Here is a 19,654-nt window from a genome sequence, read left to right as displayed (position 1 = left end):
ACTAGGAGCTGGTGCGGTCATGGATGGGAGGAAATCTGGTCACCGGTGTAACAAATCTCCTACATGCCTCATACAGCGCAGATCTTATAGCGCCTCCACCTACCTGTGGTGGTGCCAGCCTACTGGCTTGTTGTGCAGGGGTCCGTCCATGTTGTTCTTCCTGTTTCCTTCCTTCCTGCAGGTGTCGGTGTCCTTGGTGATGCAGAAGACATCTGATGGTGCTTGGGGGTCCGCTCTTCATGGTCTTCAGGCTTTGGATCCTCTTCTGCAAGGTGTTCAGGGTGTCCGCTCGCTCCGATGACGTTGGAGTTTGTGTTCAGCCAAAGATCTTCGAGGTGACGAAGGAAAATCCTCGGAATTCGGCCTGGTCCTTGGGTGACAAGCGCTTCTTCTTGACCTCGTCTGCCTCCATGGTGGAAAGACGGAACTTCTCCCTCTTCTTGGCCTTCTTGGTCTTTCGCTGAGGCTTCTTAGATGGTTTACTTACCTCAGGGTTGTTTGGTGGGGTCATCCCGAGGGCTTCCACCGAGACCCAATCGATGCACTGGAAAAACGGATGTTCTCTGATGTTCTGGGCGACTCCCAAGCGCTGAGCAGGATCTCTCTGGAGGAGCTGGAAGGAGAAAAGCTGGGTGTGAATCTCTGGGAAGCTGTAAGTGACAAATCTACCATGTTATACTAAAACTTTTTTTGGTATAATAATTGCCGATATCTGATAATAACGACCGCATGTAATGTTCATGAACATTATATGCGGCCATCACTATACAATAACAGCAGTTATTCTGCCCAAAAAGACATTGTGGGAACATAGCCGTAACATGTACGATATACGTAACCTATAATAGTAAGACACTGACCTGTATGATGAAGTCTTCGGCGCCGGAGCTGGTGTCATCAAAGAGCGCTGGGTGGTATTCGCGTCGTCCGGTGACCATTTTGTTCATGATGACACCAAAGGAAAACCAGTCTGCTCCGGCACCATATCCCTCCTCCGCCAGCATCTCAGGAGCCATGTAGCCTTTGGTCCCAGCGCATTCGGTGGCTTTTCGGTCTCCAAAGATGTTCTCAAGGGCGAGGCCGAAATCCGTGATCTTCACATGCCCTGTTTCCGCCACCAGGATGTTCTCGGGCTTGAGGTCTCGGTGGATGACGCCTCTTGCGTGGAGATACTGGATGCCACACACGAGCTCAGCGGCGTAGAATCTTGCGCTGGGGATGTTCAGCCGTCCGTTCGTCTTCAGGAATTGGTCGAAGTCCCCGCAGCTCACGTATTCCAGCCCAAGTAGAACAAGCATCTTGGTCTGGAATGCAAAATCTGCGTGGACCAGGAAGGGGCTCCCAGATGCCAGCTGTAGCACTCGGTTCTCCACCATCACATCCGCCTCCTCGATGTCTTCTAGCAGGAGTCGCTTCATGATGACCTTCACCGCGAATCGTTGGCTGGTGACGATGTCTTCTGCCAACACGACCTTCCCGTAATTCCCTTCGCCGAGCACATGGTGGAACTGCAGTCTCTGCCGGATGGTGCTAGAGATGGTGCTCTGGCTGCCGGATGGTCGGACACCGCTGGGACCTCCTAAAAGAGGGAAAAATAAATGGGAGAGATTCTCACACTTGTAATATACATTATTCTCTATGACACCAATTTGTAAAGAGAAACTAAGAGCAAAATCTTATTCTTTTCTGGATATACTTATGAGAGTGTTTGGTGCATTGGGGACTGTACTTTACACCTCTTGAGTTTCTGGCTGGAGGATCAGTGTACCGAGAGGTAAAGCACCAACCCCACAGAGCCAGCCCTAAGCTGCATGGTATCATGGTAGCCAGCCCCCAGATTATCAGACCCCAGACTGGATCCCAGTCCATCTGACACAGTGCTCTCTGCTGCCACCTCTGTCCATGTCAGGAACTGTCCAGATCAGTAGCAAATCCCCATATAAAAAAACCTCTTCTGATCTCGACAGTTCCTGACATGGACAGAGGTGGCAGCAGTGAGCACTATGTCAGACTGGAAAGAATACATCACTTCCTGTAGGACATACAGCTGCTGATAAGTACTGGATAACTTGAGATTTTTAAATGGAAGTAAATTACAAATTTATATAATTTTCTGATACCAGTTGATTTGAAGGAAAAAAATTCCACTGAGTTCCTTAGCAATTTTTTCCTTAGCCCCCCAGCAGCTCACACACTATACACATCATCTCCTAAAGCTCGCCGGTTTCCTATTTATTGGACTAGAGATCAGACTGGACTCCAGATCAGACAGGAAGGAGTAACCTGGAGAGTGCTACAGGTTTTGCCCAAACAACTTCCATCATCCACAGCTCTCTAATACCATGATGGGAGTTATCTCTTGGTATAACTTGCTCGGGCACTAGAGTAGCAATCTCCTGTATCTTCCATTATACACATTACCTGCAGGCTGCTTACACCTCTATAGTGTTCCTGTCATGGAGTACACTCAGCCCATCAGCGTAACATCCACTCTGCTGCAAGAATTTCAGGTATCCATGGATACGACCATGCAGGGGCGATACTGCATGCAACCCCCATTCTGATCCAATAGGGCTTCTACACAGTACGGACCTGGCGTGGTTGTATCCATGTGTGGTGTCCCACCACTGGTGTTGCTATTGGTTACAACTAGGGATGGTCCGAACCTGCCGAGGTTCGGGTTTGTATGAACCTGAACTCTCGGCATCAGATTCCCGCTGTCTACCCGCTCCGTGCAGCGGGTGGATACAGCGGGAGGACCGACTGGAAAACTCGGATACAGCCTATGACTAGGGCTGTATCTCAGTTTTCCAGGCGGTCCTCCCGCTGTACCCACCCTCTCCATGGAGCGGGCAGACAGCGTTAATGATTGCCGAGAGTTCGAGTTCGTACAAACCCAAACCGAACCAGGTTCGGACCATCCCTAGTTACAACCTTCGTAAAAGCCTGTACTTTTTGTGTGGAAGTGGTGATAGAGTGTTAAAGTTTTGCCACAAGATGTCACTGTTGTAAGTATGTGTATTCAGTTATTGCACAGCTGTAGTACTGAATGGGTTATTGTTTGTTTATATGTCACATGGATCTATAGACCAATGAAAGTACTTTCTTCTTCTATCTTATCATTTCTCTCTTTACTTCTCACTAATGTACTCTTCACCCATTCACAGCACACCTTACAGGGGCTGTAGATAGGAAGTCACATGGGTAGAGAAAGTGTAGTGTCTTTTGTCACTACACTCTGTAGAGGAAGGACACAAGCCAGAACGCTCTCTACAGCAGTTCAGTTGGGCCCTGGCCCTCTGCCAGGTCCCCAGTCTCAGTGTGCAGTTAGAAGCAGACCTAGGCACATGCAACCTACAGTTTCTTCTCAATTAACTCCACTCAACACTATGCAGTGTTAAACCCTTCACTAGCAAGTCAGAGATCATCTCAACCCACGCTGTGGACAAGGAGAGTCACAGTGCAGGACACTATCCATATAAAGTAAAGGACCTGATAGAGCAAAGTTGCTAGAAGCCTATGAACTCTATGTCGCAGCGCAGGTGTAAGCAGGGAACGCTCAGCATTTCTCTCATCGCAGGTAACAAGGTCTGGGGCTTGTTTCACCCACTAGGATGGGTTCCCTTGACACTGGTAGGGCAATAGGTGTTCAAAAAAGTCAAAGCACGGGCACAAGTATTCTCTCTCACTCTTCTCAAGTATTAACACCTCCGACCTCCCAGCACAGCACAGTACTACTTGGGTTGGGACTCTGACAACAAGTCAAGTACCTTGATTTTACTGACAAAGTCCTCATTCAGCGGGCCTTCCGCAATAGGAGAGATGTCCTTTTGCCCGAGGGTCGGAGGCTACTTATATTTGGTGATTTTTCAGTGGAAGTCTCCAGGAGACGGAAGTTATTTTCCCCATTGTGCACAGCCCTCTTTCGTCAGCAGACGCGATTTGCTCTTCTGTACCCAGCATCACTGAGGGTATTCCACGCAGACGGATCCTATTCCACCTTCACAAATGTGGATGAGGCCAAGGAGGCCCTCAAAGACTACCTGCGTCCAGGGACGCCCAGATCTCAAAATGGCTCCCCTCGGCGAGAGAGCCCCCCCTCATTCACCGGCCCCACACTTGCCCCCGATGATTGGGGATTGCCGGGATTCAAATGCTTCTATACCTGATCCATGGCATCTTCCTCCCAAGGAGCAAAGAACCAAAGAGGCCGTAGAGGCACCAGTCTGAAGACAGTGCTCCGGGTATCCTTCCTATGACACTACGTTCCACTACCGTTTACCTGTTAAAAGGACCCAGGTTGACAGCCAGGCAGTCTGGCATTCCTCAGGGACATGGACTGGAGATAATTGAGCTGCCGGCTTGTTTGGTTTACATCCTCCCTGACGAGAACATTTGTCCCAGATGTTTTGTTCCTATTCTAGTTGTTACCATCTGCTGCTGGCTGGGTGGGGTTACCTTTTATATCCATATGGTCCACTTGCCTCTCTCCACCATTTTTCCTGTCTACTATCCCCGTTTCCCTCCCTTGTTCCCTGTTACTTCCAATGTCCCCCCATATCCTAATGCACCTTCCTAGCTTAATTCATCTATTTCCCATTCCTTGTCTTCCCCCTTTCCTTCCTTTTCCCCCCTTCCACCCTTCTTTCCCCCCATACCCTTCCTCCTCCTTCCCTCCCTTCATCCCCTCCCCCGCTCTCCCGTCTAGCCCTTCCCCTCCCTGTTCTCTTTTTCTCTTCTCTCCCTTCTCCTTCCTCTCGGATATTCTGTTTAGTATCTTCTCCCTCTTCTACTGTAGTGAATATCGTGGTAATTAGCGATTTCATACTCCTCTGGCGTATTGCCAAGCCCTTATATAGGGGCCCGGGGTGGAGGGTGGTTTGGACAGTAGTCAATCGGCTGGGGTACAGTTCCCTACAGCTTGGAAAAAAGCGAAATCCCTAACCCTGTGCTTTCAGGGTCTGAGGCAACATATCACCCTGAGTGGGGTAAAATGGTTATGTTAACCGTGTTATTTGTTATAGTTTTGGGTTGTTGGGAAGGGGGGGTGGGGGAGGGATGCTCACGGTCTGTCTCACAAGTTTGGGGGAGGGGTGCAGAGGTAATGCAATTCTATTCCTTTTTATGGTCTGTATTATTTCATGGAATATAAAAGGGCTCCGGTCCCCTCATAAGAGACACATGGTATTGCGCCATCTGAAAAAGTTTTCACCGGACCTTGTCTTTTTACAAGAAACACATTTAGATTCTTCAGACTTTTTCAGAATGCGCAAACATTGGGTGGGTCAGGTCTTTGGCTCGGCAGCGGTGGATAGAAAGGCCGGGGTACTGGTCCTAGTAAACAAGGCTTTTAGTTGTGAGATATTGGATGAGTGGTCGGATGACGAAGGGAGGATATGTACACTTCATGTCAAAACACCAGGGGAAGTATTTCTTGCAGTAAATGTTTATGGCCCCAATGATACTAACTCTGCCTTCTTTTCCTCTCTGTCCACCCTAGTTCCCCATAAAATTGTTGGGGGGGAATTCAATGCAGTGATGAACTATGTGGAAGATCGGAAATCGAATCACACCAAGTTGGCTCCTCCCCGACAGAGAGACGCCATCTTATCCCCCTGGTCATCTTCAGTGGGAATAGAGGATGTGTGGAGATGGTCTAATCCAGATGTCCGTGAGTTTACTCATTACTCCCACCCAGATGACTCATGGTCAAGGCTAGATTACCTCTTTCTCTCGCCAACTTTCTTGTCCAGGGTGGACCGAATTGAGATCTTAGATCTTGTTATATCTGATCATGCCCCATTAGCCCTCACACTACATGATATCCATCCGAAGGGCTCGGATTTCCTGTGGAAATTTCCAGTAGGTCTCACTAGAGACGAGAATTTTAAGGCCTTGTTAACCCCTTCAAGACCAAACCTATTTGGGTCTTAATGACCAGGCTCATTTTTCAAAATCTGACCGGTCTCACTTTATGCGCTTATAGCTCAGTGATGCTTTAACATATGCTAGCGATTCTGAGATTATTTTTTCGTTACATATGGAACTTTAATTAAGTGGCAAAATTTGGTCACTACTTTGTGTGTTTTTTTGTGAAAACATCAAAATATCATGAAAAATTAAAAAAATTAGCATTTTATGAACTTTGAAATTCTCTGCTTCTAAAAAAAGATAGTCGTATGACATAAATTAGTTACTAAGTCACATTACCGATATGTCCTCTTTATTCTGTGGGCACACAGTGGGCACACAGCGGGGCTCAGAAGGGAAGGAGCGCCAATTAGCATTTTCCGTGCAGATTTTTCTTAAGTAGTTTCTGAGCGCCAGGTGTGTTTGCAGAGCCCCTGTAGTGCCAGTGGAGTAAAATCTTGCCATAAGTCACCCCATTTTGGAAAGTGCACCCCTCAAAGAATTAATTTTGGGGTGTGGTGAGAATTTTGAAGCCACAGGTATTAGAGGAAAGTATTCAAAAGTAGACAGTAAAAATGAAAAAACCATTTTTTTCCAATAATATGTTCCTTTAGTTTGAAATTTATCAATTTCACGAGGAACAGGGGAGAAAACTTACCCCAATATATGTAAAGCAGGTTCTCCTGAGTAGAACGGTACCCCAGATGTGGGCATAAACCACTGTATGGGCACACAGCGGGGCTCAGAAAGGAAGGAGCGCTAATTAGCATTTTCCGTGCAGATTTTTCTGAAGAAGTTTCTGAGCGCCGGGTGCGTTTGCAGAGCCCCTGTAATGTCTACAGAATAGAACCCCCCCAAAAAGTCACCCCATTTTGTAAAGTACACCCCTCAAAGAATTCATCTTGGGGTAGGATGAGCATTTTGACGCCACAAGTATTAGAGGAAAGTATTCAAAATTGGACAGTAATAATGAAAAACTCGATTTTTTCCAATAATATGTTGGTTTAGTTTGAAGTTTCAAAATTTCACAAGGAACAGGAGAAAAAATGTACCCCAAAATCTGTAACGCAAGTTCTCCTGAGTACAACGGTACCCCATATGTGGGTATAAACCACTGTATGGGCACACAGCGGGGCTCAGACGGGAAGGAGTGCCAATTTGCTGAAGCAAAACCGCAGCTAGTAATAGTTATTAGAATAGCGCAGTTACTAAAATACAATAAAAAAAAATAGATTACAGGTAATGTGGGGTGGTCACGGGTAATCTGGAGGTGGTTACGGACAGTCTGGGGTGGTTTCGGTAAATCTGGAGGTGGTTACAGTCAACATGGGGTAGTTACAGGCAACCTGGGGTAGTTACAGGCAACCTGGGGTAGTTACAGGCAACCTGGGGTGGTTAAAGGCAACCTGGGGTGGTTAGAGGCAACCTGGGGTGGTTATAAGAAACTGGGGTTAGTTACAGGCAACCTGGGGTGGTTAGAGGCAACCTGGGCTGGTTACGGGCAACGTGGGGTGGATACGGACAACCTGCTGTGGTTACAGACAATCTAGGGTGGTTACAGGCAACCTGCTGTGGTTACGGGAAACATGGGGTGGTTACGGCAACCTGGGGTGGTTACAAGAAACTTGGGTTAGTTACAGGCAACCTGGGGTGGTTACGGACAATCTGGGGTGGTTAGAGGCAATCTGGGGTGGTTACAGACAATCTGGGGTGGTTACGGACAATCTGGGGTGGTTACAGACAATCTGGGGTGGTTACGGACAATCTGGGGTGGTTACGGACAATCTGGGGTGGTTACGGATAAACTAAAGTCCTTATAGATAATCTGCGGTGGGTATCACTTTTTATCCCCTGTCACCAATTTATGGTGACAGGGGATAAAAAGTGCCGGCGGCACATGGCACAAGCGATCAGCGGTATATAGTATATACCGCTGATCGCTTGTCCTGGGATTCCACAGGGGGGTGGCGGAGAGCATGGGGCTTTCATTCATTTTTCTTTTTTGATCACTGTGAATAGACATTAGTCTGTTCACAGTGATGGCGGCGGCCATCTTGGATCTGATGGCCGCCGCGGGGAGGGGGGTTAGTGACTGGGGCACTAGGGGGGCTGATCTGGGGTCTGATTTTACTTATTTCATCTCCCCCCACCGTGGATTCGTGGCAGCACACTCCGGGGGGTGGGGGTGAGAGATCTTTGAGATCACACAGGGAGGGGGGGCCGGGGGAGGGGATCACCACCACTCTGCAGGACTTCCCTCCCGGGTGTCAGCGATGCTGACCCTGAGTCCCGGAAGGGTAAGGGATGCGGCGGGCGGCATTACTTCATTCATAGCTCCGCTCCGGGTGTCTGGTAGTTATGAATGAAGTAATGCCGCCTGCTGCATCCCCTCCCAGGACACTGTCGGCATCGCTGACATACGGGGGGGTGGGGGTGGGGTGATGTTGGATGCAGGGACCCATCACACAGTGCTGACGCCGGCCCAGCCCATGTCACTGGTGACCGGCACTGAGCCCCCACAACCCCTGGTACAGCAGGCTCAGGGGACCTGGAGCGTGGTGGGACGCAGAGCACTAAACCCTGATTGGCTACACGCTAGCCAGCCAGTCAGGGTTCAGTGCTCTGCTGCTAAGAAGGAGGAAAGCCAGACGCCGGCCGGGTATGGTGACGTCACCGAACCAGAAGAAGAGGATCCGCGAGTCGCAGCTCACGTGACCAGACCGGAGATCTCCTTGGGGGGCCAATAAAGGACTGGTAAGTATATTAGGAAAGGGTTAACCTTGGTTAACCCTTTCCATAGCTAATTTATTGATTTTTCCCAGAATATCCCTTTAAGCATCGGGACATAAAACAAATTTTCACAAAATTTCAAAAAATTTATATGGGGGGGAATGCCCATGTGTAGCCCTTAAAAAATTGGTCTTGTTTCGGGATCGGGGGGATTGAACTTCCCGGACATCCGGCGCTATAACCTGGCATGTCTGCTCAGGCATGGGATAGACTGGATGAGGGGTGGAGGAGCTTTCACTAATGTGAAGTTGGAGGAGGCGATGGCAACCCCCTGGCCGCTTCCGGCTTTATTATATACTAAACTGCCGGCTAACCCCCCCTCCCTTCCCCACCCACATTAAGAGATGTACCCTGTTGCGGACACTATTATTGCATGGAAGACATGCCTAGGGGATATGGAATTGCCATATGCAATCGGCAGAGGTATGCCAATTTGGTCCCACCCTGAACTGCGGAAAGAGGCGAGTAATAGGTTTTCCCAGGAATGGACGCAAAAGGGCATCACTAAAGTCTCCCACATCCTCCACGACCATGAACATAGATATCTTGGGTTTGCTGAATTACAGACAACATATTCTCTGGGCTCGGGCCATTTTTTGTTATACAACCAGGTGACATCCTTTCTACGGGCACGATGTAGGGATTTCAATTCCTTCTTCAAGTCGAACTTTATAGAAGATGCTATTAGAGTGGAAGTGCCTATACACTCTCTATCTTCCCTTTATTGGGCCCTTAGACAGCAAGTCACCAAGCTTGAGACATGGCATGTTTTTAAATACTGGGAGTCCTACTTTGATAAAGAGGACCTCACTAAACCCATAATAGATGGCTGGCTGGCAGTGCGTAAGGCAGTGATAAATGAGACCTGGAGGGAATCTCAGTATAAAATCATGCATCACACAACCTATGGGTTTACCCTCCCCAGGACTCCAGCGAACCCGGAGCGCATTGAGGCCTGCCCTAACTGTAATGCCAGATGCACGGACCTGGTACATGGTCTAGTCACATGCCCCCTGTCCAGACATTTTTGGGTCTCCTTGATGTAACATGTTTTTATTTTCATTATTTATTGTGTCGCTTCCGGCCTACGTTGGGCCGGTTGGCATATACTGTCAACTTACCATTACGGTGGGATTTCCCGTCCATCGTGTTTGTATCATAAATATGTTAAAAATTATTAAAAATATATTTTTTTAACCCTTTAAGGACATGGCCCATTTTCGTTTTTACGTTTTCGGTTTTTCCTCCTTGTGTTTAAAAGGTCATAGCACTTGCATTTTTCCACCTAGAAACCCCCATGACCCCTTATTTTTTGTGTCACTAATTGTACTTTGCAATTTCAGGCTGAATTTTTGCATAAAGTACACTGCGAAACCAGAAAAAAATTCGAAGTGTGGTGAAATTGAAAAAAAAAACGCATTTCTTTTATTTGGGGGAAATGTGTTTTTACGCCATTCACCCTGGGGTAAAACTGACTTATTATGCATGTTCCTCAAGTCGTTACGATTAAAACGATATATAACATGCATAACTTATATTGTATCTGATGGCCTGTAAAAAATTCAAACCGTTGTTAACCAATATACGTTCCTTAAAATCGCTCCATTCCCAGGCTTATAGCGCTTTTATCCTTTGGTCTATGGGGCTGTGCGAGGTGTCATTTTTTGCGCCATGATTTGATCTTTCTATCGGTACCTTGATTGCCCATATACGACTTTTTGATCGCTTTTTATTAAATTTTTTCTGGATTTGATGCGACCAAAAATGCGCAATTTTGCACTTTGGGATTTTTTTGCGCTGACGCCGTTTACCGTACGAGATCAGGAATGTGATTAATTAATAGTTCGGGCGATTACGCACGCGGCGATAGCAAACATGTTTATTTATTTATTTATTTGTTTACTTTTATTTAAAACCTGGGAAAAGGGGGGTGATTCAGACTTTTATTAGGGGAGGGGGCTTTTTACTATTAACAACACTTTATTTTTTTTTTTTACACATATACTAGAAGCCCCCCTGGGGGACTTCTAGTATATACACTGTGATCTCTCATTGAGATCTCTGCAGCATAGATATGCTGCAGAGATCCATGAGATCGGCACTCGTTTGCTTTCGGCTGCTGCAGCCGAAAACGAACGAGTGCCGAGCCGAGGACGGCGCCATCTTGGACGCGTCCCCGGCCGGCATCAGTAACGGAGATCGCTCCTCCGGGACAAGGTCCCGGAGGAGCGATCTCCCCCACTAGACACCAGGGAAACGTTGCCTCCGGTAATCGGAGGCAGCTGTCAACTTTGACAGCTGCCTCCGATTAGCTAATTAGCGGGCACGGCGATCAGACCGTGCCCGCTAATAGCAGCGGTCCCGGGCTACTCGCGGCACCCGGGATCGCGGCACTTCAAAGCGGGGCCGCGCTTTGAAGTGCAAGTGAGGACATAGGACGTACCGGTACGTCCTATGTCCTTAAGAGGTTAAAAAGATAGTATTACAGTACTTATCAGCTGCTGTATGTCCTACAGGAAGTGGTGTTTTCTTTCCAGTCTGACACAGTGCTCTATGCTGCCACCCCTGTCCATGTCAGGAACTGTCCAGAGCAGGAGAGGTTTTCTATGGGGATTTGCTGCTACTCTGGACAGTTCCTGACATGGACAGAGGTGGCAGCAGAGAGCACTGTGTCAGATTGGAAAGAATACACCACTGCAGGACATACAGCAGCTCATAAGTACTGGAAGACAGGAGATTTTTAAATCCCCCACAACCAGTATTTGTTATTCCCACAATTGTAACAACCAGAGCAATATAACATACTATATTACTTTCATTGCAGTGTGAATGGGGTTAAGAAAAGTGGAAAAACTACTGAATGATGGAAACATTTTTTTATCCTTTTTCAAAGCTACAATTCGTTCTGTCACTGAGGGGTAAAACAGACGTAACACATGGGAGCGGGAGGCGCCAACAAGATTTACTGAAGACAAAGATTTAAAATCTACAATAAAGAAATTGACATTTTTGCCATTTTCCCAATTTTGATGCAACTTTTAAGCCTTGTTGTGTCTGTGTGATTCCCGGAGTGACGGCTGTGTGATCCCAGGTCTCCTTCTCCATGGCTTCTCTATGAGATACTGGATGGGAGTCTCAGTGAGATGCATAGAGAAGGGGATTCCTGGTCACACAGCAGCCGCTGTAGGATTCTGACAGTCATGAGGGGGAGCAGCAGGACCGGAGCGTCTCATCTATCCATCAGTAACCTCCTATCTTATGTGTTACATCTGCCCGGTATCAGTAGTGCGGTGTCAGCCGCTAGACTTTGCCCCTATTATCCTGATGCTCCCCTGTCCTCTTCTGTTTTGATGGGAACCTGTAACATTAAAGGGGAAATCTGGCTAAAAACTGATGTCAGAAAGTTCTACAGATTTGTAAGTTACTTCTATTTAAAAATCTTCAGTCTTCCAGTACTTATCAGCTGCTGTATGTCCTGCAGAAAGTGGTGAATTCTTTCCAGTCTGACACAGTGCTCTCTGCTGCCACCTCTGTCCATGTCAGGAACTGTCCAGAGCAGGAAAGGATTTCTATGTGGGATTTGCTCCTGCTCTGGACAGTTTCTGACATGGACAGAGGTGGCTGCAGAGAGCACTGTGTCACACTGGAAAGAATACACCACTTTCTGCAGGACATACAGCAGCTGATAAGTACTGGAAGACTGGAGATTTTCATATAAATGTAAATTACAAATCTTTTAAACTTTCTAATATCAGTTGATCTAAAAGAAAAAGCATTTCACCAGAGTGACCCTTTGAATTTGCACAAGGAGCCGGAGCCGGAGGATAGATAGTTTCAAAAGATTTAGTATAACTTATTTATTATAATTTATTAAAATCTACGTCCCTGCTCCTTCTCTTTTTAGCCATCCAGTGGGCTGCTAGCAGAAAGGACGACATTTCAGGGTCACACATTGTAACATATAGAAAAGCAAAAAATTATCGAGCCAATGATTTATATCAACAAATAACAAACGTTATACTGCAGGAACCGCTGTGTACCATCTATACATCACATAACAACTTACTGTCACAATGTGGGGACTCTATGGTACATTCCAGGCCACACCTCTTTACCATAGGCCACACCTCTTTACCCTAGGCCTCATCTTTTTGTAAAATACATAAGTAATCTGGTGGCAGTGTGGCCGATGTATTGGAGAAATTGGAGCAATAGTTGAGAAACATTCAGCATAGTAACCCCCCTCATATTGTAGCTGAGTCATATAGGCCATGTGCCCACTACAGGACCATAGATAGGAATGGCGGCCGTCTCGTAACATCATGATCACTGTTACGAAAAAGCCGCCAGTCCCCACTATGATCATGTACTGGGAACATAGCCATAATGTGCTAAGTACATGATAACCCCCATATGTCCCAGGCATATACATATATACGTGTACATATAGGCCTGTACCTGAGCCGGCCTGGTCTTCCTGCTTTTCTTCTTTCTTCTGGATCTTCATTGGTGGCTTCTTCTCTTCCACTGCAGAATCCAGGATGTGCCTCTTCTTGGCCTGTCTCTTCCCCACCATGTCTTCCATCTTCTCCTGTCTGGCCTCTCCATGGTTGGACTTCTCAGAGCTCCTCTTCCTCCTCCGCTGGCTCTTCAATGAAGTCTTCTCATCGTCCGATGATTCCAAGATGGGTCTTCTCTTCCTCGCCATATCTTCCTTCTTCTCCTGTCTGGTCTCTCCATGGTTGGACTTCTCAGAGCTCCTCTTCCTCCGCCGCTGGCTCTTCAATGAAGTCTTCTCATCGTCCGATGAGTCCACGGTGCATCTTGGTGTCTTCTCAGAGCCCAAGGTTTCCCGTCTCCTCTTCCTCCCTTGGCTCGTCACTGAAGTCTTCTCATCGTCCGATGAGTCCAAGATGAGTCTTCTCCTCTTCCTCGCTGCCTTTCTCTTCATAATCTCCTCCTGGTCCTCCATGTTGGCGCTCTGCCTTGGTCCAGTAAACAACTCTCTCTGTCTCCTAGCAACAGTCACTGATAACATCTCAGCTGCCCTGGCCGCATGCATGGCAATGGTCATGTGATCAGTGAGTGATCCCATTCACCTCTATGGGCTATAGGGATATGGATTACAAGCAGGATAATGGCGGCTTCACTTTGGTTCCCACTAGGACTGACTCTACATGTATAGGTGATAGAAAACCATTGGGGAGATTTATCAGCCGTCTTATAGTGAGATTCTCCTTATTGTCCATAGTAACCAATCACAGCTCAGCTTACAAATACTGATGAGCTCTGATATAATAAAAGCTGTCCTGTTATTGGTCCTTGGGGACTGGAGTTGGGGAACACGGCCTTAGAGGCCTGGACTATGCATTGGTCAGTATGCTGTAATACTATGTGTATAGCCGTGTACTGTACATTGCTGATTCCCTCTTACAGTTTGTCTATGGCAGAATATACCAGTGTAGCCTCATTGTAGCCTCAGAGGCCGCAGATGGCCCCATGGATGACATTACAGCAAGTCTCTACCCAGTTCTGTCACTGAGGCTGTTTGGACACTGGAAGTAACAGGCACACGGCTTTTACCATCTAGATGCCACAGTAACCAGCGACTTTCCTCTTACTGCTGCCAGTCACTGGAAATATACAAAAAAATAAAATCATATTTTCTTTAATAGTTTGTTTTTATAAATAATAATAATAATAATATATAAATATATATATATATATATATATATATAGTGTTAAGAGTGGAAATAATACGGCACATGCTGCAGGACATACAGCAGCTGATATATACTAAAAGACTTGAGATTTTTTAATAGAAGTTATGTATAGAGAATAGGGGCTGGGGATGTCCGTAAAGCATGTCCGTAAGAAAGAGCTCAGGCTCTGGACCTATAAATCTAGTCCGTCCATCTAATCCTCCCTGGTAGTGTAACAGAAAGCGCTGTGTGTGGTATGGTAGAGCGGTCACCTCTTGCTTCAGTTCACAGGAAGCGCTGGAGCAGTTTGGCCACCCCCCTATATATATATATATAGAGAGACAACCAAAAATATAACTGCAGCACTCCAGTCTTGTGGTAGACAAACGGTGAAAATTTATTCCATAAAAAGAAATTGAGCTTGAGCTTGAAAAAGGTCCACATTGAAGGACTGAAACGTCGCTACTGCTGTTCCAAGTTTTTCTTTTTATGGAATAAATTTTCACCGTTTGTCTACCACAAGACTGGAGTGCTGCAGTTATATTTTTGGTTGTCTACGTAAACACACCCGTGGGTCAGGGTGCAACCGCTGGCACCCAGCAATCACTTATCATTCGAGTGCCGCACCACTTTAAAGCATCTATATATAGAGAGAGAGAGAGAGAGAGAGAATATAAATGTATGTGATATAATTTGCTGTATCAGGTCAGTCACAGCGGGCGGAGAATATCTGATGGGGGGAGCAGGTCGGACGTGAGCGGTGGGAGTCCATCATCACCACACTGTGTGCTACAGAGATGTGAGGTGGACGTTGCCTGCCAGGTGGTTACAGTTAGATTCAGGCCCGGACTGGTAATCTGGCAAGGCGGGCAAATGCCCGCTGGGCTGGCCAGATTACCAGTCCGTGGGCCGCATAATGAAAAAAATAAATAAATAAAAAAATCACTGCTGCGGCCCGCTCCTGACGTGCTCCTCCAATCCAATTAACGTGGGGCCGCAGCGGCCCCTCGTTGATTGGCGGAGCACATCAGGAGCGGGCCAGCCGGGTTAAGATGAGAGGGCTGCGGTGGCGGAAGGGGGCTGCGGTGGTGTGTCTTCCCCCAAGTGCACGTCTGCAGCCACCTCCACCAGGCCCCCAGCGGTGACGTCACTTCCCTGACGCGCCGCTGAGGACCTGGAGAAGAGAGAGGAGAGCCGCCGCCGCCGTGGACGGAAGATCCAGCCGAGGAAGAAGCTGCTGGGGTGAGGTGAGGTGAGAATGTTTGTTTGTTTTTTTTTGTTTTTTAACCCCTTCATATGTGGCTGGCCATGGGGGTGGGGGGGGGGCTGTTCTATATTGGAGGGGGATGCAGGGGGCTATTCTATACTGGGGGATGGACAGAGGGGGCTATTCTATATGGGAGGGGAATGCAGGGGGCTATTCTATATGGGTGATGGACGGGGGGGGGGCTATCCTATATGGGAGGGGGATGCAGGGGGCTATTCCATACTGGGGGATGGACAGAGGGGGCTATTCTATATGGGAGGGGGATGCAGGGGGGCTATTCTATATGGGTGATGGACGGGGGGGGCTATTCTATATGGGGGAATGCACAGGGGGCTATTCTATATGGGAGGGGGATGGACGGGGGGGGGCTATTCTATATTGGAGGGGGATGCAGGGGGGCTATTCTATATGGGTGATGGACGGGGGGGCTATTCTATATGGGGGAATGCACAGGGGGCTATTCTATATGGGAGGGGGTTGGACAGGGGGGCTATTCTATATTGGAGGGGGATGCAGGGGGCTATTCTATATGGGAGGGGGATGGAGGGGGGCTATTCTATATGGGGGGATGCAGGGGGCTATTCTATATGGGAGGGGGATGGACAGGGGGGGCTATTCTATATTGGAGGGGGATGCAGGGGGCTATTCTATATGGGAGGGGGATGGAGGGGGGCTATTCTATATGGGAGGAGGATGCAGGGGGGCTATTCTATATGGGGGGATGCAGGGGGGGCTATTCTATATGGGGGGATGCAGGGGGGGCTATTTTATATGGGGGTAATGTACAGGAGGGGGGCTATTCTATATGGGGGTATGCAGGAGGGGGGCTATTCTATATGGGGGGATGCACGGGGGAGCTGTTCTATATGGGGGAATGTACAGGGGGGCTATTTTATATGGGGGATGTACAGGAGGGGGGCTATTCTATATGGGGGATGCAGGGGGGCTATTCTATATGGGGGATGGACAGGGGGGGCTATTCTATATGGTGGGATGCAGGGGGGGTTATTCTATATGGAGGGATGCAGGGGGGCTATTCTATATGGGGAAATGCACAGGGGGGCTATTCTATATGCGGGGATGCAGAGGGGCCTATTCTATATGGGGGGAAGTACCGTGGGGGGGCTATTCTATTTGGGGGGATGTTGCTGGAGCAAGAAGCCTAAAATGTCTGTCTGGCAGATCCCGTGGAGAGGAGTCCTGGCCAGAGAAGCCTTCATGATGGCCGGAGCCGGATGGAGAAGAAAAGGAAAAGTGGACGTCTCTTCATGCAGAGAAGACGCCTACTGTGAGTGACAGGATGTAATTGCACTATAATCACTAAGGGTCCGTTTACACAGAAAGATTATCTGACAGATTATCTGCCAAAGATTTGAAGCCAAAGCCAAGAATGGATTTAAAAAGAGGAAAAATCTCAGGCTTTCCTTTATGACCTGATGTCTGTTTATAGTCTGTTTTTGGCTTTGGCTTCAAATCTTTGGCAGATAATCTTTCTGTGTAAATGGTCCCTTATAAGGTCTTCAGAACATTTATACAGCTGGGATCTGCCTCAGTATCAGGGGTGTCACACTTCGGCCCTCCAGGTGTTGCAAAACTACAATTCTCATCATGCTTTAGCTGTCCAGCCATGATGGGATTTGTAGTTCTGTAACAGCTGGAGGGACAGAGTGTGACACCTGTGTTCTGGGAGAATATTGGTCTTTATATAGTGGCTGTTATTTGGTGCCAGTATAGTGGTATTATCCAGTCACTGTATGGTGAGGGTAGTGGGCATGGTGTGATGGTATAGTGGTATTGTCCAGTCACTGTATGGTGAGAGTAGTGGGCATGGTGTGATGGTATTACTCGTATTATTGGTAATATTAGTGTTTTATATAGTGGATTATATTCAGTCACAGTGTAGCGGTATTAGTCATTATGTGGTGGTAATGGCTCATGGTGAGGTGGTATTATTTGTTACTTATATACTGGTAGTATTGGAATATTGGTAGGTTTGCTTAGTAACAGTATGGCAGTAACGTGTACAGTATGGGGATAATATTTGCTTACTGGTGTTATTAACTATGACAGTATTATCATGCACAGAAAATTCTTACCTATGTTACCATTATATATGCTAAAATTTGTCCTGGGGCCCTACTTAGATAGGTAGATAGGAGATAGATAGATAGATAGATAGATAGATAGATAGATAGATAGATAGATAGATAGATAGATAGATAGGAGATAGATAGATAGATAGATAGGAGATAGATAGATAGATAGATAGATAGATAGATAGATAGATAGATAGGAGATAGATAGATAGGAGATAGATAGATAGGAGATAGATAGATAGGAGATAGATAGGAGATAGATAGATAGATAGATAGGAGATAGATAGATAGATAGATAGATAGATAGATAGATAGATAGATAGATAGGAGATAGATAGATAGATAGATAGGAGATAGATAGATAGGAGATAGATAGATAGATATCCAGTAGGAAATGGCTATCTAGCAGCTTATTATGTAGCTTTGATTACACATGAGATCACAACCAGCAGACACATTATGATAATTAAACCTTACTACTTATACCGCCATTATATGGAGTGCAGATTTAGTGAGGATAAAAGGGATTTAAAAAATATAGTAACTTTTGTCCAAAAACAGCACCACCCTGTCCTCAGACTGTGTGTGGTTTTACAACTTGGCTCCATTCACTTAAATGGAACTGAGCTGCAATACCTCACACAAACTGAAGAAGAGTCTGGCGCTGTTTCTGGAAGAAGGTGGCCATGTTTTTCTCCTATAAAGGGAATCTGTGAGGTCCGTACCAGGTCTAGGGCTGTAGATCTTAGCAGACAGGTGTGAGGGAGATATCACTGACAGGACCTTTAGTCCAGTGTAAACTTATATAATTGTCCTTTTCATTTCCAACTAAAGTTTTACAACAGCAGCCGCAGCAGCAGCACCCTATACGTCCATCAGTCAGAGCAGGCAGGGGCGGGGGAGAAGGTGCTGCTGTGGCTCCACCTCTCTGACACTTCAGCTGGTAATGAAAAGAATGATTATAGAGGTTTACAATGCACTAAAGATCCAGTCCCTGATCTGTACGCTGGGATCTACAGCTGTGTACCTGGAATAGACCCCACAGGTTCCCTTTAAGGGCACGTTCATACCTAATCCAATGCGGATTTGATGCTTCTGATTTAATCAGTTGAAATGAATGCATAAATATGCCGCATCAAATCCACAGCAGATTATGTTATATCATTATTTTTAGGTGCTGATGGTGGGGTTCACATGTTTAAGGGAGTAGTGGGGGACATGGATAAATAAAGCAGAATTGAAGCAGTATGTGGGCTGCTGGGGTTTGATTGCCAGGGCTGATTTTAAGTCCCAGTCCGGCCCTGGTTAGATTGGTTCCCGAGAAATAAAAGCTGTGGCCGATCACCACCCAGCAAATAGAGCTTTGATTATTATGGGGCCTTGATGCCATCTTCTAAAGCAGCTAGGATTTTTTAAGCATGGAAACCCCTTTAAGTAAACCATCTCTGTTGTGCGTAGAGGTAGGGAGTAGTTTAAAGAGAGTGACCTCTAATACACACCAACCACTGAGAGAGAGAGAGAAAGAGAGAGAGAGAGAGAGAGAGAGAGAAAGAGAGGTGTCATGGACTGGAGGCCAATGAGTCCTGTCTGTGTCACCAAGGATCCCGCTTCCATCCCAGATCACTAGAATTCCATTCTATTCAGGAAGAGAATAAAATGCTTCCATACTGCCAGTTCTGCTTCCATCAGGTGTCAGAGGAGCCAAGAGGAAAAGGACATAGAAAAATCTGAATTCCTTGGATTGCTGATTACCAGTAAGGGGGTGTCGGTGACTGGTCCTATAATTGTGACTGTTACACCCCAAAATTTACAAAACCTACTGACAGAAATAGCTTATTATTCTATACAAGCTGCCATTCTATTCCTACTAAATCTTCCTGACAATATTC

At 46.8% G+C, this 19,654-nt stretch overlaps 2 protein-coding genes across 2 annotated transcripts; both read right to left on the bottom strand.

Annotated features, from left to right (window-relative positions):
• Nucleotides 1-236: 236 nt before the first annotated feature.
• LOC138789495 (protein kinase C delta type-like) lies at nucleotides 237-997 on the bottom strand. The gene is made up of 2 exons (XM_069968168.1): nucleotides 861-997; nucleotides 237-613 (listed from the first exon to the last, which is right to left on the bottom strand). The coding sequence occupies exons 1-2, from the start codon at nucleotides 945-947 to the stop codon at nucleotides 317-319; spliced, it is 384 nt and encodes a 127-aa protein (XP_069824269.1). The 5' UTR covers nucleotides 948-997; the 3' UTR covers nucleotides 237-316.
• Nucleotides 998-12,425: 11,428 nt separating this feature from the next.
• Nucleotides 12,426-13,672, bottom strand: LOC138789219 (protein FAM133-like). The gene is made up of 2 exons (XM_069967828.1): nucleotides 13,159-13,672; nucleotides 12,426-12,460 (listed from the first exon to the last, which is right to left on the bottom strand). The coding sequence occupies exons 1-2, from the start codon at nucleotides 13,670-13,672 to the stop codon at nucleotides 12,426-12,428; spliced, it is 549 nt and encodes a 182-aa protein (XP_069823929.1).
• Nucleotides 13,673-19,654: the final 5,982 nt, after the last annotated feature.

Source organism: Dendropsophus ebraccatus, chromosome 4, assembly GCF_027789765.1.
Source record: "Dendropsophus ebraccatus isolate aDenEbr1 chromosome 4, aDenEbr1.pat, whole genome shotgun sequence".
In the NCBI taxonomy this organism is placed as follows: Eukaryota; Metazoa; Chordata; class Amphibia; order Anura; family Hylidae; genus Dendropsophus; species Dendropsophus ebraccatus.
The sequence above is the reverse complement of the archived record's forward strand: the minus strand, read 5'-3'. Positions and strand labels throughout refer to the sequence as shown.